This window comes from Ovis aries, chromosome 15 (genome assembly GCF_016772045.2).
Source record: "Ovis aries strain OAR_USU_Benz2616 breed Rambouillet chromosome 15, ARS-UI_Ramb_v3.0, whole genome shotgun sequence".
Lineage (NCBI taxonomy): Eukaryota > Metazoa > Chordata > Mammalia > Artiodactyla > Bovidae > Ovis > Ovis aries.
The window spans coordinates 46145065-46168512 of record NC_056068.1 but is presented as its reverse complement, the minus strand read 5'-3'; the positions used below and the strand labels follow the sequence as shown (position 1 = coordinate 46168512).

The window sequence follows — 23448 nt, the reverse complement described above, 5'->3', positions numbered from 1 at the left end:
ACGACAATAAAAACAAACAAACAACCAAACAAAAACACAATGCTGGAGAGGGTGTGGAGAAAAGGGAACCCTCTTACACTGTTGGTGGGCATGCAAACTAGTACAGCCACTATGGAGAACAGTATGGAGATTCCTTAAAAAACTGGAAATTGAACTGCCTTATGACCCAGCAATCCCACTGCTGGGCTTACACACTGAGGAAACCAGAATTGAAAAAGACACGTGTACCCCAGTGTTCATCGCAGCACTGTTTATAATAGCCAGGACATGGAAGCAACCTAGATGTCCATCAGCAGATGAATGGATAAGAAAGCTGTGGTACATATACACAATGGAGTATTACTCAGCCATTGAAAAGAATACATTTGAATCAGTTCTAATTAGGTGGATGAAACTGGAGCTGATTATACAGAGTGAAGTAAGCTAGAAAGAAAAACACCAATACAGTATACTAACACACATATATGGAATTTAGAAAGATAGTAACAATAACCCTGTATGCGAGACAGCAAAAGAGACACAGATGTATAGAACAGTCTTTTGGACTCTGTGGGAGAGGGAGAGGGTGGGATGATTTGGGAGAATGGCACTGAAACATGTGTAATATCATATAAGAAATGAATTGCCAGTCTAGGTTCGATGCAGGATACAGGATGCTTGGGGCTGGTGCACTGGGATGACCCAGAGGGATGGTTTGGGGAGGGAAGTGGGAGGGGGGTTCAGGATTGGGAACACGTGTATGCCTGTGGTGGATTCATGTTGATGTATGGCAAAACCAATATAATATTGTAAAGTAAAAAAAAAAAAAAAAACAATCTGTAGTTGAGGAGGGAAGGATGAGGGGAACAGGATTTTTAGGGCAATGAAACCACTCTCTGTGTGTTATACTGTATGTCATTATATATGTCCATTATACACATACAATATACTTTTATCCAAACCCATAGAAGGTACAACACCAAGAGTGAACTCTAATGGACACTATGGACTTGAATGATAATGATGGTTATGTAGATTCATCTGTTGCAGCAAATGTACCACTCTGGTGGGGGATGCTGACAGTGTGAGTCGGGGCAGGGGCATATGGAAAATCTACACCTTCCACTTAATAGTGCTATGAATCAAAAACCGCCTCCCAAACATAAAGTCTTAAACAAAGAAAAAACCATCTGATCTTGCCTTTTCTGGACCAAAGAAGTTCAGTGACCCTCTCTGCCTTCCAAGTAAAGTCCTAACTCCTCACAGCTTGGTGTCCAAGGACTTCTGCAATCTGGCTTTGGCCTGCCTTTCCAGTTGCATGCCTCCCCACCCATCTCGTCCAGGCCTGACTTGCAGGAAGTCTGTGGCTCCCTCAGCCTGTCCAGGGTTCCTGCCCTGTCCTCTGAGAGGTCTTCCTGGACATTGGGATCTCACCGAATACTTCCTGTTATCTCTCATCCCTGTGCCTGATCCCAAGTCGCATTAGGGCTCGTTCCAAGGGCATGGACGGGTGTATCTGCCAGGACAGTCAAGCACTGGACTAGGATTGGAGGGCTCTGTAAATGCTGGCATCTGCCCTGGGGAACAGGAGCCACATGGGTGAGCAGAATCGCCATCTCTGCCCTTGCAGAACAGCTCTGAAACTTTAAAGAGTCCCCTCTCACTTCCTCACACCACAAGACACATTTCTCTGTATCTAATCTTAATTCTCTCAACCCCAAGATTGCCTGGCCCAGCTCCTGCACCCTGCTTTCTCATCTTCTCAGTAACCCTCACCTTCTGCACAGACTGTGCAGCTCACTGAGTAAGACTGAACCCTCTGGCAAATGTCACCATCAACAGCTAGCACCTCCAAGGCTTGGTTCCTGCTCTGAGGTCCCCTGCGACCCTCTGATCCATTCCCACCCACAGCACCACTCCGCTGTGTGTTGGGGGGCTTACCCACCTGCAGGAAGCAGGTTCCCGGCTGAGTGCCCTCAGGCAGCGAGGCGTTGTAGAAAGTCCTCTGGAACTGCGGCTCGTTATCATTCACATCTTGCAAGACCACGCTCACTGTGGCGGAGGAGGAGAGAGGGGGCAAGCCCCCATCAGTGGCCACCACGATTAGCTGTGGCTGAGGTTCCAACTCATAGTCCAACAAAGCAGCCGTAGTGACAATGCCTGAGGTGGGGTCTATGGAGAACCAGCGGGTGTGGGCGCCTGGGGCCAGGCTGTAGGTGACCTGACCATTGGTGCCCTGGTCAGGATCCCGGGCCGTCACCCGCACCACGAAGCTGCCAGGCAGGGCAACTTCAGGCAGAGGCTCGGGTCGGTAGAGCTGGCGGTCAAAGGCAGGCGCATTGTCGTTGACATCAGTGACATGTAGCACAAAGGCAGCCTCGGCCCGCAGTGGAGGTGAGCCTGAGTCCGTGGCGGTAACTCGCAAGTTGTAGGCATCGCGCTCCTCCCGATCCAGCCGTCGAGCCACACACACCAGGTAGATGACGCTGTCCTGGGTGCTGAGAGCAAAGTGGCCCTCTCCACCCTCCAGGGACACATTGACATGCGCAAAGTCACCGTCATCTGGGTCTGACACAGAGATTCGAGCAACAAGCTGGCCTGGGGGGGCAGCCTCAGATACACGGGGGGAGCCATCTGCACTCAGGAAGATGACAGTCATGGAGGGCTGATTGTCATTGGCGTCTCGCACATGCACGGTCACAAAGGCCGAGCCCAGCTCAGGGTGAGCCCCTCCATCCCGAGCCTGCACCACCAGTTCGTGGACCCGACGTTGCTCAAAGTCCAGCGGCCGCTCCAGCCGCAGCAGCCCCGTGTGCGCATCAATGGAGAAGGGTCCGTCACCCTCGCTCTGCCTCCGGTTGATCTCATAAGTTACAGCCCCATTGGCACCTGCATCGGCATCAGAGGCATACACCTGCAAGACCGGACTGCCGGGGGCCAGGCTCTCGGACACTGCAGCATGGTAGCGGCTCTGATTGAAAGCTGGGGCGTGGTCATTGATGTCTAGCAGTGTCACGTCCAGCAGGGCCTGGGCCCTCCGAGGGGGTGAACCACCGTCGTAGGCCTCCAGTTGCAGCATGTAGTGTGAGCGGTTCTCTCGGTCCAGCTCTCCGGTAACTACCAGCTCAGGCACTGGGGCCCCATCCGGACCAGGGCGTGTCTCCAGCCGGAAGGTCTCTCCAGCCCCATCACCAGACAGGGCATAGCCCTGGGTTCCCAGGTGGCCAGCGTCGGCATCACGAGCAGGCTCCAGTGGGTAGCGGGTGCCAAGTGCTGTATGCTCAGGTATCTGCAGGACAGCCCGAGCCTGTGGGAAAGCCGGAGCGTGGTCATTGATGTCAGCCACTCGCACAGTAACTTCCACAGTGGCGCCGTCGGGAGTGACTGCAGTGAAGCGGTAGCGATCCCGCCGCTCGCGGTCCAAGACACGGGCTGTACGGACCACCCCACTGTGTTCATCGATGGCCAGGTCCGTGCCCACCCCGCTGCCCTCCTGGGCAGAGATGAAGTACATGGGAGGTGCTGCTGTGCCCGCTGGAAGCCCTGCACTGATGTCCCCGATCAGCGTGCCCGCTGGCTGCTCCTCATCAATCTGCAGGTCCAAGCTCCCAGCCTGACCCCAGGCACCTGGCGCCCCCGCCCCCAGGAGCAGCAGCATCAGCAATGATAGCAGGGGGAGGGGCCTGGGGATCTGCATGCCCAGGCACGAAGGTGCAGTGCCCCGCTCCTTCTGCATGGCAGGGCCAGTCCAGCTGTGCCTTGGGATCCAGCTCCAGGCCAGGCTCCAGGAGCAGCTTGATCTCAGGTTTTGGATCAGGCCCAACTTGGACCCTGGCTCCAGCTCACACTCTCTGACCTGGGAGAAAATCAGAAGGAAAAAAGTCATGATGGGGGAGGAATCAACAGTCCAGGGAGGCTGGGGTCCAGGCCACACCAGTACTGAAGTGTGTTCAGCTCCCTGTAGGGCCCTCATGCTACCTCGTACCATCTTGGGCCCAGGAAACTCCTCAGGATCCACCACAGCTTTTAGCTGACAGGTCCTATCCATCCTGATTCCTGCCCCCCACCATCCCCCAGCAGATTGCTTTATTCCTATTGTTCAGGTCTGAATGCCTTCAGATTCCCTTCTTTCCATCTCTAGACTTAAACATGTGGCCAGTTCTTTCTCATTTTTCTTCTCATTCAGGACTAATACCTCAATAACCATGTGCTTGGCAATGTCATCTGAACCTCAACCTTTTCCTCTCTGCCAGTCTTCTATTAACATTTAAATAGGTTGAAGTCTCTCTCTCTGTCTCCTTTTCCCTCTCCCCCATACACACATACACACACACCCCTTTGGCTCTACTTCCCTCTCTACTCTATTCAACAACAGATTGAGTACCTGCTATGTAGAGAAACTGAGGACATACTAGTGAATAAAGAAAACAGTCCAGGAACTGGACAAGTAATTAGCAGTGTGATGTGGGCCTCGAGGGAGAGGTGCAGGAAGCTGTGAGAGCAAGGAGGGGCTGATCACAGTCAGGAGTCAGCAAGTGCTTCTCCGAGGAATAGGTGTTAGCTAGACAACGGTGGGCAGAGAAGGGGAACAGAGAAATGAGAGAAGACTCAGAAGAAGGAACAGAGAGGGAGGCTTAGAGTCTACTGTCAAGAAAGGGCTGAGAGTGTCTGGGGGTAGGTAGGGCGTGTGTGTGAGGTACAGAGTGCTGAGGCAGAGGGTATGAAATGGGGCAGGGGCTCAGAGGCCATACTGATGATTTGAACTCTATGCTGAGGACAAATGGTAGCCATGAAAGATTCTAAGAGAGGGTACTGCAACATGACTTACATCTTGTGAAAATCACCACTGCTGCCCCTTTGTAAACACAGGATCACACAGATGGGGAAGTTATCTTAGGACAGGCCTCAGGACACAGCAGGCCAGGGTATGTCTCTGATGGAGACTTGGATGAGTGTCAGCAATGAACATGGGGAGAAGTGGATAGCTCTGCGGGAGGTTTAGCAGGTAGAATGGCCAGGGCTTGATGACGGCTTGAAGGCAGAGGATGAGGGAGTGGGAAGAGTCAAGGATGATGGGCAAATTTCTGGCCCGAACCATTGGCTGAACAAAGGCATCCTTAACTGGCCAAAGAGAGAGAAAGAAATCCAGGGAAGGGTGGTGCCAACAATGCTAAGGGAGACAGCGTTTCAAATACTGCTGATATTCAAGGAGAAGGAGGCCTAACGTCCCAGGAAGGCCTTTAGTGACTGAGAGCAGAATCAGTGGAGAAAGGTTTGTTCACTTCCCCCAGTTTCTCACTTCTCACATCCTCCTCCATCTACGCAGAGAGGCTTCCTCTCTCATGACACTGCTTTCACTAAGGTTCCAACCATCGCTACTCTGCATCCAATGGACACTTTTTCATCTTGTTGCATCATTCTGAAATACTGAGTCACTGATCACTGGCTTCTTGAAGCCTAGTCCTCTTGGAGTCACACGGTGACACCCCACCTCTTGCTTCCATTGTGCTTCTATGCCCACTCTTCAGTCTCCCGGGCAAGTTCTTCCTCTGCCCTAAAAACTGGTGCCCCTCGGGACTCAGTCCAGGGCCACACGCTTTCCCACTTTTCACACTGCCCTGGTGGTCTTATCCCCTCCCACACCTTCAATTAAAAATGTTATCAGCCATTTTGTTTTCTTTGTTGTTCAGTTGCTCAGCTGTGTCTGACTCTTTGTGACCCCATGGACTGCAGCACTTCAGGCTTCCCTGTCCTTCACTATCTCCTGGAGTTTGCTCAAACTCATGTCCATTGAGTTGGTGATGCTATCTAACCATCTTATCCTCCTGCCTTCATTCTTTCCCAGCATCAGGGTCTTTTCCAATGAGTTGGTTCTTTGCATCAAATGGTCAAAGTATTGGAGCTTCAGCTTTAGTATTGATCATTTTATGTCTGTTTGCTGATGACTTTGCAATCTCCAGCTCTGGAGAGTGCTGGAGACACGTAACCCCCCAGAAAACAGACTCCCTTACAAGGTATTCCTAACCTTCACCTCAACCTGATTTTCTTCCTCCCTTCCCTTTCCTGCGAACAGCATCATCACTCAGAAACTCTCCTTGCTTTCCTTGCTCTTCTTCAGTCAAAACCTGACTATCTCAGTGAGACACATCTCAAGCCTGCACTTTCCCGTTTTCACACTGCTGCTGTCCAGGTCCAAGCACTGTCATCCCTCCTTTTGATTCCTTCCACGGTCCTTTATCCTCCCTGTGCCTCCTGGATTGGACCCCTTAATCCATGTCCTCCTGACTGGAGCTATCCTCACAACTCTCACCAAACCACCCCTGACAAAAGGTTTCCACTGGTTTGCCGTTACTGATGGCAGAAAACCGCTGCCCACTCTGGATAAAAAGAAAGCAGATGCATACACCGAAAGTGTGTCTGCAGTTTTAAGGGTTCATGGACACTAAGTATAGAATCTCTATTCACAAGACAAAGCCCAACCCCCTTAATATACCTTCCTGACCTGAGCCCTGCCATCTCTCCACTCTGCCTCACATTCACTTTCCCCCACTGCAGCCTGCGCTCCTACACTAAACCCCTCACCTGTTCCCCCTGCAACTTCTTGCCTTGTATGAACTATGCTCTCGTCCTGAGATATCCTTTAAAGATCCTGTCCAACTGGCCATCTCCTGCTCGAACTTCAAGATGCTGTCTTCTGTGGATGTTTCTATGCTATCTCTTTGACCTCCCTGCAGTGCCTACTGAGTAGCCTACTGGGCTCTCACTGCTTTGGGTGCACACTGACAACAAATTGCATAGCAGCCCTGTTTTGCTCATGTGTCTGCCCAATTCTCCTCTCCTTCCACGCTGAATCAGAAGATCCCTAAGGGCAGCAGCTTGAGGGTCTTAGTCTTAGGTTCTCCAGCCTTTGGTAGAGGTATCGTGAGAGCAGGCAATCAGTGCAGAATGAATGGCCAGAATCTCATAACTGCACACCACCGCCTTCACCTACTGACAGAAGGGGAAATGTCCCTGGACATGCCAACTCTGTCACACACAGATGCGCCTGAGCCTGTGCCCCTGAGGCACCACGGTCAGAAGTGTGGCCACAGAAGTGGCTACTGAAGTGTGTTCTTTGGTTTTTTGAGATTTGCTCTGCTCTAGGACTTCCTGTCATCCCCAGGGATAAGAACTTCTGACCCTCTACTTATACTTCCAACCCCATCTCTTCCATCTGTGTGAGGCAACGAAAAGAGCTGGGACCCTGAAGTTTCAGTCCAGTCTGAATGTTATTTTCCTAATCCATATAACGGCCATGGTAATGCCTAGTATCTGAGGTTTTGTGAAAATCACAGGTGATAGAAATGGGAGCCCAGAGTTGGGCACTTTGTAGGTGCTCTCGCCTGGGTTCCCAGCACCATCCCTGATGAGGCTCCTCATCCTGGCTTCAGAGTTGGAGGGTTCACTAAGACCCCTCTTCCCAGAGCTCAAGTCTGCAAAGCCTAAGGAGCTGCCACATGGAATAACAGATCAGAGGAACTGAGAACAAGAAGGGCGGAGTGATCACAGGCCTGACCAGAGAGGGGAGAGGCTCAGTGTACAGAGGTGGTGCACCAGCCAGGGTCGGGGATCTAGGCCTCGAGACTGGGGTAAGGGTCAAGGGTTAGGAACGGGTCCTATTCATTTAATCAGTCAGTGCAGAGAAAGCAGGGTGGGCAGAGATGATAACAGACAGTGAGGTCAATGTACTTCTTACATTCTGCATTAGGGTTCTCTGCACCCAGAGACAGAATGTCAGCTGTTTGAGGGCCAGGACTGTATCTTAATCACTGTTTTGTGTAGCACAGGGCATGGCACATGATCAGCATGTTGTCTGAATGAAAAGATGCATGAGTGATGTGAGGTAACTCTCAGGTGAGTGATCAGCGTGAGGAGGCATCCAGGCCCAGGCAGATGTCCCTTCTCCCAAGTCGTGCAGACCTTGGTGCCCTCCTGGTGCCCTCCTGGGTCCCTGTCCAATGCAAACTCCCGCATACACCCTCACAGTGGACGCACAAAGGTGCCTCCTCATGAAGTCACAGGCCCACACATAGCCAGGCACACAGATGCACAGACTTGAGTATGGGCAGACTGGCACACTCCATACACACTCACACTCACATAGACAGTCTACTCTTACATATACAGAGATACCCTTCCTCACACATACAGAGAAGCAGGTTATCACACACACACACACGTTCATTCACCTGGAACCTTCCTCCACTATCCACACATGCAGGCACACACAGGCATGCTTTTGTCCACCTAGACACACACACACAGAAAGACACCTTCCCACAGGCCTCACGTAGACAAGCACACGCGCACACACACACACACAACACCCTTCCTCTCATGGACACAGGCAGATCACATTCACCCCTGCGCAGACTCCCGCTGGCAGACCGACCCACACGCCGGCACGCTCTCACACACGCTGCCGGGGCACTCGTGGTCAGCTCTGCGGCTGCAGCTGTGACCTTGAGGTCCCTGGGGCCTGTCTGGACTGTGCCTCATCACTTCCTGCTCCAGGGCTTCCAGCTCCAAACTCGAACTCCAGACTCTCTCCCGAGACTGTCTCATCCTCTCTCCAACTCTCTTCTCAGCACCATCTCCCCATCTGTCCAGGGTTTTTCACTGCTTCTTCCCCAAGACTTGCTCCTCCTCCCTGTTCCTGTTTCTTTCCCTCTCCAGGTCTGTCCCACCCCTTCCCCCAGATCTGGTCTAAACCATCCATCTTGTCTGTTTTCCCAGTCTGTCCTGCCTCCTACCCAGATCTGTCTTCTTTCTCCCCCTAGACTGGTCACAGTGCTTCCCCCGCCCAGATCTCCTTGCTACATGCCCTCGCCCCGTCCCGGGCCTGTTACTCTGTCCTCTGGCTCCATCCTGCTCTCCCCCTCTAGCCCCACATCTGGGCCTCTGGAACCACAGCTGGTTCTCATTAGGAGGGGGAGGGGCAAGACTGTTCATTGGGGCCTGCAATGTGATGTCAATCCACACCCCACCTCCCCAACACACACACACAGCCTGTGTGTCTACAGGACCTGGGAGCAGGGGGAACATGGGAGAGGAAAGAGGTGGGCTGTGGGGGAGTCGCAGGGGGACCATAAGGGAAGGGTGCTCCAGGAGGAGGAAGAGGAGTGGCCCGAGGTGCAGCGGGGAAGCAGGCTGGGGGAGCTGGCACCTCACAGGCCTCCTCCCTCAACTTCCTGTCCCAGGGCCAGGAAGGGGCAGGGACCAGAAAGACAACAGGGTGAGGAGGGGGCTGCAAAAGGCAGACTGGCCCAGAAGTGGAGGAAGAAGAGGGCAGCCTTGGGCAAGAGGTGGAGGTACAGGGCCAGGCAAAAAGGAGAAAGGAAGAGAGGCGAGAGTTCTCACAGGGGATGACTGGGAGCAAGACTCGGGGAGAGTGAGTGTGTGTCGGCAAAGGAAAGAGTGAGGAGTTCACACAGAAAGGAGAGGCAAGTCAGAGACGGGAACAGCTGGGCTGGAGTGAGGCGGGGCATAAGTAAAGGAAGGAGTTAGGGCTGGGGAGCGGGTGTGGGGAGCAGAAAAGAGGAGTGAGGACAGGAGGGAGAGGAGAGGGCTGACAAGCTGGCTCCCCTGGATGTCCCCTGGACAACCTCATGGATGGGCAGCTGGGCAGTGCCCGGGCCTGGCTCTGTCCCTCCCGAGGACTGGTTCCCATTAGGCACCTCAGGGAGAGGCCGGGACGGATGTGAGCAGAGAAGGCAGAAGGAAAATTTCTTTTCTGAGCTGTTAGTGTGCTGGCAATTCATAGACGGTGCCTTATTTAATCATCTTAATCATCCTAACAGCCCGGGTCAGGGAGGCGTCCCACCTTTCAGTGAGGAAACTGGGGCTGGGCGTGAAAGAACTGTCCTGAGTTAACACAGCCTTTTCTTTTTTAAAAATAAAACATTTATTTAACGATTACTAATCTAGTTGCGGATTGTACCCACTCCAGCTGCATGGCTTCCCCCTCCCCCTGAAAAGTTACTCTTCAGAATCAGGTTTTTATCATTTCTAGTATGTCTTTATCACTTCACTGGCTTTAAAGTTCCCTATTTCTTGTGGTTATCTTTACAGTTTTAGCATCTAGACTTAGCTTACCAAAACCTGAAGTGATTATTTTTGTCCTCCTTCTGACATAGCCTTGCTCTTATCCCAGGAGTATGCACTCCACATTGCCTGAGATTCACGGAGAAGAGAAAGATGGAGTGAGGCAGAAATTACAGGGGAACTGAAGGGAGAGACTTAGCAAGACAATGGAGACCTGGAGAAGAGGACCCACAGGAGGAGGGGCACCAAGGACAAGGTGTTTGTAGCCCAGGTCAGTAGGACCTGGGACAGGGTAGACACAGAAGAAAAATGTGAGGAGGTGAGGTTGACAAGACTTGGCCACGGACCCTTCAGGAAGGGTGAGGGAATAGAAGAGCTCTAGACTGACTCCAGTTAGTGCTGGTCTGATGACTAATGTGGGGCCATTAGGATACCACAGAGGAGAGCCGTTTTGGGGGCGCCTGTTGGGGTCTTGTCATGGGGATGTCCCTCACACAGTTAGATTTGCAGGTCTGGAGCTGAGGAGAGAGGTCTGTTTGGAGATATGGATTTGGACCAACCAAGGAGTAACTGAGAGCCATGGGTGCAGAGACCCATCAGCTAGGATGTGTGGAGAGAAAAAAGAGACTAGGACAGAACCCTGGGGAAGAGTACGTTCAAGGGGCAGCCAAGGAGAGCTTGATTCTTCTTGGAGAAGAAAGAGGAGGCCGTACCTCAGACATTAAGGAGACAGCATTTCAACAAGGATGGAGGGGTCGGAAGTGTCCAGTGCTGCTGAGAGGCCAAGTGAGATGAATACTGAGAAATGACCATTGGTTTTAGCAGTAATAAGGTCACAGTGACCTTGGGGAGAATCATTTCAGGAGACTCCTAAGGGAGCAAGCCTCCTGCAACGGGAAACGACAGGGAATGAATGAACTAGCCATAGACAAGATGTCAGCACAGATTCATCCTTCAACACGTGCTTACTGCACACCTAGAAAAGAGGCAATGTGTCACGGTGAGGAAGGAGAGGACAGTGCCGAAGACTGGACTTGGGCCAAACCACTCTGGGATTTCTCCCCAGCTTCTCACTTGCTAGTTATGTAACCTTTGGTGAACCATTTAAATGTTCAGTGCTTCCGTTTGCTCGTTTATAAAATAAGAAAATAATAACACTACAGTGTATTTGCAGTTAGAATAGTATGTGGCATAAAGTAGGCATTTTATAAGCGCACTGCTGCTGCTGCCAAGTCGCTTCAGTCATGTCCAACTCTGTGCGACCCCATAGATGGCAGCCCACCAGGCTCCCCCATCCCCACAAGCATGAGCTATTACTACAGTGGTTAGGAAGATGGGCTCTGCTGAGTCAGATTCAGACTCTGCTGCTTATGGTGTAATCCTGGGAAAATTGTTTAATCTTTCTAGGCCTGAGTTTTCTCTTTTGTAAAATGGGGATCAAAGTTCCTGCTTTATATAGTTGATAGGGGAGTTAAACGAAAAAATGCCACAAAAACTTTAGCATGGTGGCTGGCACACAGTGAAGGCTCAATAAATGTCGGCTGCTACTGTGTGCCAGACATTCACAATAACCCTGGGATAAGTGTTATTCTACAGGTGAGGAGACAAAAACTCAGAGCAGGTAGCAGGGAAATATCTGGAACACAGCTCCGACAGACTCCAAAGTTAGTGCTTTTTCATCTACAACACTGCTTCTCTGCTGGAGGACCTGGAACAGCCTGATAAAGGGTCATGGAAGTGGCCAGGCAACCGAACAGGGAAGGTGCCTGAGGAGAACTCTGGGTAGGAGAGTAATTCCAGCGTGTGTACGTGGTGGATCAGAGGTGATCAATGACAAGGCAGTTACGAGACCAGGTTGAGGGTCAGGTAGGCGTGAGTTCAGAAGGGAGAGGTGATGAGAGGGGAAATGACCAGAGGAGGCTTGGATGTTTCTAGAAGACAAAGGGAAAAATAGGAGGGATGGGTCCAGGGCATGCATGTGCAATAATTCATTGATACATTTATTCAATTAGTATCTACTGAAGACCTACAATGTGCCAAACACCATACTAAGCAGTAGAGACATAGCAGTACCTGGACAGATCACATCCCTGCCTTCATAGTGTTCACAGGTTGGGAGGCGTGGGCAGGGATGGGCAGGGCAGGGTGAGGGAGCTAGGGGTGGTGGGATGAGCAGCAAGAGCCTGGTCTTAAGGTCTAAGTCTCACAAGGAGAGTCCAGGCTACACAGGAGGCCAGTGAGAAGGCAGAGAAGTTGGAGATGTAGAGGGAAGAACGAGTTTGGGGAAATGAGACGTTGAGAAGAAGAGTAGCAGAGGGACTGAGATTGTGGAAGTAAAATGAACTAAATTAAGAGTTGAACACTTAACGGCCATTTTCTTTCTCAGTTCTCAACAACTCCACTGTTACCTCCATATTCAGCTGAGGAAAGGGAAGCTCAGAGAAGCTAAGGTGATCCAGGTGACAAATGGTGTGACTGGAAGGTGTGAAGTACGGCCCTCCTTTCCTGCTTCCTTGCCTCCCTTTCCTCCTTTCTCACCAAGAATATGAGAGTGTGTTCCAGGCTCTGAGAAGAAATAGCTCCCACCATTGAGCAACTTAGACAGAAAAACGTAAACAACAGGCCTGGGGGTTCTAGGTGGACTGCCAGGAAGAGATGCCCTCTCAACAGGGCACAGAGGAACTGAGAAGCCCCTCCTAAGTGGCAGAGGCTGAAATGCCCAGAAGGAAGAGGATCACTTGGAAACACAGACACCGGAGCTGAAGGGAGGGGCAGGCAGCAGGAACCCAGGAAGGCGAGGGGATCCAATAGCTTGAACCCATCAGGGGGGCTTTTGCTTGCAGGTGCCAGGGCATCAGAAAGTCTGATCTTACTTCTATTACTACTGACAGGCAGAAGAAAAGAGGAAGATGGCACAAGTATCTGGGAACCTGATATGGGGAAGGGTCTGGGTGCCAGGAACAGGAGGGCACAGCATGGTATGTGTGAGGGGGCTGTTAGCAGAAGGGGCAGCCTGTGACACCTCCTAGGAAGGGGGCCTGGTGGAGGAGAACAGATGGAGCAGCACCGTAGTCCTGTGGCCTGATAGCATGTCACAGCCTCCTCGGCTTCCACTCCCTCCAAGAACCCCAACAACCACATGGTCCAATAGATTTGGATCTGCAAATTTCTGGTGTTTATTAGATATTTGGCAGCTGAATGAAAGAGAAATAAAGTACAGACTGGGGGAGAGGAAGAGGGTCCAGGAGAAGAGAAGCCCAGGTGAAAGAGAGAGAAGAGGAGAGTGTAGGGGCAGGAAGGACAGCTTGTCGGGGAGGGGACTGGAACGTCTCTCCTGGGTAAGTGGGCATGTGTGGAAGTGACTCTATAGTGCGGGCAGCTGAGACCAGGAGTCAGTCTTCTGAAGAGTGAATGAGCGTGAGGGAGGTGCTGTGAGGTGCCTCATTCCTTCATTTGTTCATTGCCAAGCGTCTCTAGAGGAACCTGGGGATGTGATGATGAATAACATGCAATCTTGCCATTAAGGACGCCCCAGCCCAGGCAGAGAGAGAAAAAGTAAAGAGGCAATGACAACAGTGAGACAAGAGGATTCCAAGCTGGTCTGGTGGTCAGGAGAGGGAGAGTCTGAGAAGAGAGCTGAGGATGGGAAGGGGTCAGCCAGGAGACAAAGGGAGTAAAGGGCTTTTCAGGCAGAGAGCAGTATGTCTAAAGGGCCAGAAGCATGGAAGAATGCAGCGTCTTTGGAGAAAGACAAGGAATTCAGTATGGCTGGGACTTGTAATGTGAGGGAACTATGGAAACGGGACAGGCTATGAGGCTGGGGAGGAAGGGGGGAGTCAGATCGTGACAGATCTCTGAAGCCTCCTTAATGTGGAAATCTCACCCAAGATAGTGTAAGGATACTGAAAACCGCAAGCAGGGAATGCTATGGCTGGATCTGCATTTTACGGAAAAGATTGGATTGGAAGAGGGAAGAGTAGACTAGGAGTAGACTTGTCTAAGGAGACAAGTTAGGAGGCTCTTGCTGTAACTCATGTGAAAAGATGATGAGATGAAGGCAGTAGCTGAGCCCATGGATAAAAGGGGATGGCCCATCAGAGAAAGCTGGGAAGGAAGGAGAACCAACAGGTTCTAGGTTATAGGATATGTAGAGAAGAGAGTGGCTACAGTTAATTTCTGGCTTTGTAGCTTGTTAACTGAGTGCAGACGGTGGTTTGGGGGAAGAAGGAATGATGAGATCAGGTCTGGGACATGTTAGGGGACTCTATAGTATGGGCTCAACAGTAAAAATCCAAAAGGAAGCAAGTCTGCAGGTCTGGGGGTCTGAAGAGACATCTGGAAGAAAGAGTTATTTGGGAGTCATCAGCTTATTCAGATGATAATTAAAGCCCTGGAAATGAATGCGATAGATCACCCAGAGGGGTGTATACAGTGAGATGATAAGAAGGTCCAAGTCAGAACTTTAATAAATCGTAACACTTAGGGGTCACTCAATCACACATAGCGTGCATGCATGCTCAGTCCCTCAGTCATGTCCAACTATTTGCGACCCCATGGACTGTCGCCTGCCAGGCTCCTCTGTCCATGGGATCGTTCAGCCAAGAATACTGAAGCGGTTTGCCATTTTCTCCTCCAGGGGATCTTCCTGACTAAGGGATCAGACCTGTATCTTCTGTGTCTCCTGTATTGGCAGGTGAGTTCTTTACCACTAGAGCCACATGGGAAGCCCTAGGTGCCACCGAAAGGAGCCCCCAAAGTAGACAGAGAAGGAACAGTTAGGAGGTGTTTTGAGAGAGGGATGCACAGATCCCACCCTACTGTACCATCATCTGTTTATTTGCCTGTCTCCTTTGCTGAGGGCAGGAACAGTGTCTTCCATCATCATATTCCCACCACCTAGTAGTGTTGCTGGGACATGAGAGCTCATCAAATGTTGACAGAATAAAATAGTGGTTCAAAAGGCATAAGACATGAATGAGTCAAAGAGGAAATAACAGTCAACAATGTTGGACCCTGCCAAGAGGTCAAGCAGCTGAGGACTTTTGAAAAAAGCCCCTAAATCTGGCAAACGAGAAATCATGTTCTCTTAGGGAGAGCAGTTACGTAGATGGGGCAGGAATAAATGGGAGGTCAGGAGGTGGGAACAGGTTGGTGCAGAAGAGCTTTTCACAAAACGTGGCAGTGAAGCAAAGCGAGAGAGTGTCTTAGCTAGTCAGGTATTTCAGAGTGTAGGAAAGTAGGACAGCCCGGAGGCTCTTCATGCGCTCACAGGAGGAACGGGCGCAGAGGGAGAAACCAGACACATGGATAAGATTCAAGAGTACTTCGTCGCGTGAGGTGTCCCCTGAGGCCGAAGTGGATGGGATCTGCAACAGCCGAGGGAATTCAAACTGGATGGCCTCAACTTTCCGAGTGGCCGGCAGACCAGGTCTGTCTGTCGTGTCCGCTCTTCCTTCCTTCCTCCCTGTCCTTCAGCCCCCACATCCATTCTGTCACTGAGTCCTTCCGACCCCACCGCTTAAAGAATTCTTGAAGCTACCTACTATCTCAAACTCTTCTGCCATTCTTCCAGTTCAGCCCAGCATTATCCCCTCCTGGGTTCCTACAACAGCCAACTATCCCCTTCTTTTCAGATGCCTCCCTCTAGTCTCCACACTGCTGTCAGAGCGGTCTCTGTAAGACGGATCTGATCATATCACACCACAGCTTCAAATGATTCAGTGACTTTCAATTATCCCTGGGTTTAGTAAGCCCTCATGTGACCTACAAGAAGCACACGACCTAACTAACCCTTCTTCACCTCTCCCAGACTCTCTGACCTACCCTCACGTCGTGCTATCAGTGCCAGGCTCATTGGATTGCTTTCCCCCTCAGACATACAATACTTTCTTAATGTGGGTTTTCCAGTGCTGCCCCCTTGGTTTGGCATACTTTCCACACACTCCATCTCACCACCACCTCTCTTTTGCTTGGTAGCCTCCTACTTACCTATCAAGCATAAGCTTCCATGCCACTTCCTCCCCAAACCCTCTTCCAGTTCCCCTTCAAGGGCCTGGGTTGGCCTGCTGCGTGCTGCCATGCCAGCGTGCTCACCTCATGGCCTGTAAGCTCCGTAAGGGCAAGGACCATGTCTATTTTGTTCACCCTTGTAATGCTAGTGCCTAGCACACTGCTTGGCACACAGTAGGTGCTTAATAGGTGTTCGCAGAATAAATGATCCAGTGGGTTGACTAATTAGTCTGCTGAAGACAATGAGGGATGTAAGGTGAAGGGATGTAAAAAGCTAGAAAATATTTCATCTATTTGTTTACTTATGGTGGGCCCAGTTGAGGGTGCAATTTATAGAAGTGTGAATTTATAGAAGCGTCACTTGGTGTGGTTGGGAAATGATTCCAGCTGGGTTGAGACTCTGTGGGACGGGTGGGCTAAAGACAATAACAATGGAACAGAGTGGTCAAAGAGTGGGTGAAGTGATGGTCTTGGACATATAAACTGGAAGGAGTATAAAGCCAGAAAGAGAAGATTAGGAAAAAGCAAAAAGGTCAAGGGCAAGGGATCACTGTGAGGCTGAAGGGTAAGTAGAATGGGAGTGAGGGCATCAGGGAGCTCAAAGGACTCAGGAGGCTGTGGGCAGAGTAGAATGTGGGTACAGAATTTCAGAGACAGACCAGTTGCCCTGAGTGGTCCTGGGAGAGGGGATGGCAGTAGGAGCTGAAGAACTCAAGACTGTGAGGCTGCACTTGGAGGGCCACTTAGAACCACGGCAGGGTACGGGGTGAGGGAAAAACTGATCTAAGTCCCCAAGTTTTCAAGGAACCAGAGGGTAACCCTGGGAGGTCTAGGGGTGAGAAGAAGCCTTGGTGTGAGCATCATAAGTTAATGGGAGTTTATTCAGCAGTTGGGACCGCTCAGTCTGTGGCATGTGCATAACACCTAAAAGTGTTTCTTATGGGATGTACAAGGTGTTGGTAAGAGTGACTGCAACACAGCATCCTGTTAGTGTCAGGTCTCTGAGACACCTGCTATGTACAGACAGCCCTGAGGTACAACCTAGATGTTGGTGGGCTGTGACAGGTTCCCAGTGGATGCATGTTGCTCCGGCAGTGTCTCAGGAAAGGTGCTGGCAGCAACTGTGTCTCCCATGCTGTGCGCTGGCTTTGACAGAGGTCCTGTGGGAATGTGTTGGCTGCACCATTTCTGCTGTGGGTGTGCACTATTCTCAGAGCACCTTCTGTAAACGTATGTTGGCTCTGATAGGGGGGCGGCGTGTGATGGCTGTGAAGGCATCTCTTGTGGACGTGTGACTGTGTCCCCTGTGGGTATTTGAGGAGCTGACATTAGCAACAATATTTTTCTGGCCTGTGACCCCGTGGCTGCGGGCCCAGCCCACGCCACACTGAGTTCATTGTGCTTCTGGACCTCCCCTTCCCCACCCCCTCCACGTGGGCCGAGGCTGGTGGTGACCTCCCTCTGTCCCCTGTGCGGGATTCTGATCTAGGCAGCCTGGACCCAAACTGAACACAGTCTGGGTGAAGGGCCTCCAGCCTGGGCTTGGCCTGTCTCTTCTCTGTTTCTCTTTACTTCTCCCCCCTCAGTTTCTTTGTCTCAGTTTGTCTGTCACACACCCATCCTCCACTTTCTGACACATGGCTCCCACAGAGGCGGGCAACACACACACACACACACCACACACACCCACACACACACTCCCTCACAAGGACTCTCTCACCAGACACACACTCACTCTGACCCACACCCCATCATAGTGACACGCACGTACACACGGCCAGACACATACACGCAGACACACAACTTCCCAGTGACACGCACTGACTCACACTAGGCGATGCACTCGCGCTCACACTCACACTCGGAGGAGCACACACACACACCCTGCCCACACCCCCAGCACACTCACGCCGCCACACACCCGACGCGATGACACACGCAGCACAAAGACCCCCAGCCCTGCCCCCACGTTCACGTTCACGCTAGCCCTCGTCCCGCAGGCCCAGGCCCCCCCCCTCCCCCATTGTCTCCGGCTCAGAACAAAGCCCCCGGCTCCGTGGCCGCCACCGCCGCCCGGGAGAGGCCGGCAGGCCGGCGGGCGCGCCCGGACGGGCCGGGCAGCCGCGGGCACTAACCTCCGCGCGGCGCGGGCTCCCTCGCCCGGTCCTGGGGCGCCGTCCGGCGCGGTCAGCCCCCGGGGCAGCGCCTGCCCGCGCGGGGCCTGGGGCTGCGCATCGTCCGCCGCCGCTGTCTCTCAGTCCGCGAGCAGCTCCGGGCGACCGGCCGTCGGTCCGCGCGCCCCCGCCCGTCGATCGGTCCGTCCGCCGCCGCCGCCGGGGCGCCGCCTCCTCCACAGCCGCCCCGCGGAGGATGCGAGATTCGCCGCCGCGGCCCCGCGCCCCCCCCCCCCCCCTCCCCCGCCCTCCGCGCGGTAACCCGAACCCCCGCCCCTCCGCCCGCGAGCCCCCGCCTCCGCCCCCACCCGCGCTCCGCGCCGCGGCCCCCCCGGCCCGTCCTCCCTCCGCCTCTCGACTTCCCGGCCCCATCCCCGGCCGGATCCGGCCCCGGCGCCGCGCCGTCCCCGCGTCCCCGCTCCCTTCCCTTCTCCCGGTCCAAGCGCCCGGTCCCTCTTCCCCGTCCCGTTCTCCGCCTCCCCTCTCCGCGTCCCCGTCTCCTTCTCGTCCGGCTCTTCCATCTTCTTTCCCGCCCCCTATTCCCCCACCGTCCCCTCTTCTCCCTCACTGTTCTATTCTCCTCCCCTCCGAACCCTTTTCTCTCCGTTCCCCTCTCCCTTCTTCCCATCGTCTTCCTCGTCCCATCTCTCCGTTCTTTCCTCTCCAGACCCTTATCCTCCATCCCTTCTCCTGGATCCTCTCTCCTCACCTCTTCACCGCACCGGTTCTCCCCATGTCCTTTGCCTGCCCTTCTCCTTTCCCGTCTCCCCACCTCTTTTTCCCCAACCGCTTCTCCTTGTCCCTTTCTCCGTGTTTCCTCCCCACATCCCCTTACCTCCCAATTTCCTCTGTCATCTCTCTTTCCCCATCCTCTTCTTCCTTGTGAATCTCTCCATTCTCTCCGATCACTTCTGTTTATCCCATGCTCTTTATTCTTTTCCCCATTTTCGTCGCCTACTTCTCCCTTCCTCGCTTCCTCTTTTATCCCAAAGTTGAGGCTCCAGATGGAAGGGACTGGAACGAGGGGATTTAGGATGGGTGTTCTCACTCAGGGTATATACTTCTCAGAAAAGGAAAGCGAGATGGAAACTGGGCAGGGAGGTGGGAAGGGTCTTGAGGGGCCAACTGGGACAGAAAATGAAAATAAGTCCATCAGATGGAGGCGTGGAAGAGTTTTGATCCCTCTTCTCTGTCTTTCCTTATGACTGAGTGTAGGCTGTTAGGTATTCTGGACTTGAGACTTGTGCAAGTGGTATAAAGAAATCAGGAGCTTCTGGGGAGAGAGATAAGTTTCGATGAAAGCAGAAGGGAGTGTGATTTTTTTCAAGAGGAGTGAAGAAGACGCTGGAATCCTTGATAGCATCCAGGTTTCTGGCTTGGGCAGCTGGGTTTGGTGGTGACATTCACTGCGTTGGACAAAAGGAGGAGGAGGAGCTTGCAGAAGGCTGATTTAGGAAGATGATGACTTTTGATCTGGGCTGCTGACTTTGAAGTGCCTGTTGGCTAGGTAGGTCTGCAGCTTAGAAGAGCGGTCTGGGATGGACATAAATATTTGGGAATCATCTGCAAATACCATATAAGCTTGAATATAGGGTGAGGTTTTTGCTGTTTTGTTTTTCCAAAATCATACCAAAGGAAAGAGGGAGTAACCTTATACTTGAGTCCTTACAAAGTCTCTCATATTACAGGGTTTGCTCTCATTTACTTTATTTTGAACAACAAACCACTGGATAGGGCAGTATGGTATGGTGACTAAGCTTGTGGACTCTGGAGCCAGACTGCCTGACTTGGGGTCCAGACCCTGCCATTTACAAGCTGTGTGGCTTTTAGAAATTCACTTAACCTGTCTTTGACTCAGTTTTCTCATCTACAAAGCAGGACTTAGGGTTAAATTATTTAATATATGTAAATATACTTGGCACATAGTAAGTGGTCCATAAATGCTATCTATTTTTACTGTTTGGCCAAGACCCATTAACCTGAAATGTCCTCAATAGTGGTTGCCTGTATAGGTCACTTGCCACAGAATTGATAGTCCCAGGTTTAATAACTATTCCTGGTAATACAGCCTCATAGTTGCACGTGTTGGGTGTTTCTAAGGATGTTTTATAAACAGTGCTTTAAAAAGCAATACTGTAGTATTTGGGAGGGGTTCTAGGCTGCTGGAGATGTTCTCTTTCTTGGCCTGATTGATGCTATATGGATGTTTTACTCTGTGACTATTCATTAAGACAAACACTTATGGATTAGACCATTTTCTATATGAATATTATACTTCAGTAAAAAAATAAATCTAAAAGGTTATTTTTAAAAGGCCAAAAAATTAAATGATTTTTAGAGGTCATGAATATACTCTTGCAGGATGCAAGCCAAACACTAACTGCCTTAGCGTGATGCAAATGGGACCTGTAACTTGGGATAAAGTTTCTAATGACTGCATTACATGTGGATTCAAATTGTGCTGTGTCCTCGCCCAAATTCTGCACTTAGACTGAAGAGAAGGTCATCTGTTTTGGAAAATAGATAAAATGGCTGCAAAAGTGACCTTAATAATGAGGAAGATACTGCTTTGGCTAATTCATGTTAAAAGATGCATTAAATTGTTTATTGAACTAGGAATATGGAAAGAAAGGCATATTTATAAATCAATGTATTAATCATAAATATTTATATTTCATGATGATCCTGTGCTGTGCTCAGTTGCTCAGTTGTATCTGACTCTTTGTGACTCCATGGACTGTAGCCTGCCAGGCTCCTCTTCCCATGCAATTTTCCAGGCAAGAATACTGGAGTGGGGTGCCATTTCTTACTGCAGCAGCCCTTTCTTACCCAAGGATTGAACCTGTATCTCTTGTGTCTCCTGCATTGGCAGTATTCTGTACCTTTAGCATCACCTGGGAAGCCCTTTGTGATGATATATGAATTTAAACATATGTATAATAAGGTCCATTAACTGATAGAGGTAGAATTTTGGCTGTTTCAGCCTCATCCTTGAAGGTACACATTTTCAGTTTGGTCAAAAAGCTTTCTGGGTTTTCTCGCTGGGAAAATGAGAAATCATCTTAGGTTTGGGTTGACTTATAGGGGAAATGTGGTAAATGAAGCTAAGGGAGTGAATAAGATTTCCCAGGGACAGAATGTACATTGGGAAGAGAAGGGGGCCTGAGACAGACCCTAGGAAGTTCTAGCGCTTAAAGGTTGAGGAGAAGAATCACAGTCTTCAAAGGAGAGTGAGAAGAAGTGGCCAGAGAGGGAGAGGCAAGGGAAGAGGCAGTGCCAATGAGGCCAAGTGAAAGGCTATGAAAGAAGTCACGAGGCAAGGAGTGCTGATCAGGGTTGGATGACACAGAGGAGGCCAGGGAGGCAAGTACTGAAAGGCATCCATTGGATTTGCCAGAGGGACAGCACTGGTGACCTTGGGGACAACAGGGTAGGGGAGTAGTAGGGGTGGAAACTAGTCAGCACTCAGGAAAGGAGCTGGGTAAGGGAAGAGGAACTGCAGAAGCGCCGTGCAGCCTGTTCTTTCAAAAGGCTAGACTACAGGGAGGAGGGAGTCTATTGCAGGGGCAAAGGGCAGGTGTGTTAGGGGGCCAGGGAGTTTGTCAAATAAGAGAACCTAAATTTTCTTACCTCTGTTTATTGAAGATACATATTAATGGCCACTATGTGCCAGCTTCATGCTTAGGATACATTGTTAGGATATGATAAGGAGCATTCAGAAGCTGTGAAGACAGATCTGTACATTGGCACTGTATAGTGTAATGACAGAGGAAAGCATGGGATTGCAGGCATAGTTCAGCGCAGTTCAGTCGCTCTGTTGTGACCAATTCTTTGTGACCCCATGGACTGCAACACGCCAGGCCTCCCTGTCTATCACCAGCTCCCGGAGATTACTCAAACTCATGTTCATTGAGTCGGTGATGCCATCCAACCATCTTATCCTCTGTCATCCCCTTCTCCTCCCACCTTCAATCTTTCCCAGCATCAGGATCTTTTCAAATGAGTCAGCTCTTTGCATCAGGTGGCCAAAGTATTGGCGTTTCAGCTTCAGCATCAGTCCTTCCGATGAATATTCAGGACTGATCTCCTTTGGGATGGACTGGTTGGATCTCCTTGCAGTCCAAGGGACTCTGAAGAGTTTTCTCCAACACCACAGTTCAAAAGCATCAATTCTTTGGTGCTTAGCTTTCTTTATAGTCCAACTCTCACATCCGTACATGACTACTGGAAAAACCATAGCCTTGACTAGATGGACCTTTGTTGGCAAAGTAATGTCTCTACTTTTTAATATGGTGTCTAGATTGGTCATAACTTTTCTTCCAAGGAGTAAGTGTCTTTTAATTTCATGGTTGCAGTCACCATCTGCAGTCATTTTGGAGCCCAGAAAAATAAAGTCTGTCACTGTTTCCATTGTTTCCCCATCTATTTGCCATGAAGTAATGGGACCAGATGCCATGATCTTAGTTTTCTGAATGATGAGCTTTAAGCCAACTTTTTCACTCTCCTCCTTCACTTTCATCAAGAGGCTCTTTAGTTCTTCTTCACTTTCTGCCATAAGGGTGGTGTCATCTGCATATCTTAAGTTATTGATATTTCTTCCAGCAATCTTTATTCCACTTTGTGCTTCCTCCAGCCCAGCATTTCTCATGATGTACTCTGCATATAAGTTAAATAAGCAAGGTGACAATATACAGCCTTGACATACTCCTTTCCCAATTTGGAACCAGTCTGTTGTTCCATGTCCAGTTCTAACTGTTGCTTCTTAACCTGCATACAGATTTCTCAAGAGATGGGTCAGGTGGTCTGGTATTCCCATCTCTTTCAGAATTTTCCACATAGAGGGGAAAATGTGGGCATAGAGGGGACTCTAAATCCAGTCCAGGGTTGGGATGTCAGCATATAGTGTCACAAAGATGACGCTGAAACTGGATTTTGAAAGATGAGTAGAAGCATAGCAGAGGGAGAAGTTGGAGAAAGGACTTTCAGGCAGAATAAATAGCACCATGTTCAAATCAGAAGGGTATGAACAAAAATGGCCTTTGGCTAAGGAGGTTGGTATACAGGTGGTAAGTGTTGATGGTTCCTGAGTACATTGACTTGGCTGGAGTGTAAGGCATATGGGCTAGTTCGAAAGGAGAAAACAAGAAAGGTAAATGGAGCCAAATCATGGAGGATACTACATTTTATGTATATAGTACAGGCT

At 50.8% G+C, this 23448-nt stretch overlaps 1 protein-coding gene across 2 annotated transcripts in view; it reads right to left on the bottom strand.

Moving 5' to 3' along the window:
* The window catches only part of DCHS1 (dachsous cadherin-related 1), a 38534-nt gene extending 18916 nt beyond the window's left edge, over positions 1-19618 (bottom strand). Inside the window, exons 1-2 of one of the 2 annotated variants that reach the window (XM_060399976.1) lie at positions 19081-19618; positions 1925-3835 (exon numbers count right to left, since the gene is read on the bottom strand). In XM_060399976.1, the coding sequence (XP_060255959.1) occupies positions 1925-3715 (1791 nt within the window). In that variant the 5' untranslated portion in view covers positions 3716-3835; positions 19081-19618. Of the gene's footprint in view, positions 1-1924; positions 3836-18206; positions 18469-19080 lie in introns of those variants that run through there. The other variant, XM_027979423.3, reaches the window with a different exon arrangement.
* Between the last annotated feature and the right edge of the window lie 3830 nt (positions 19619-23448).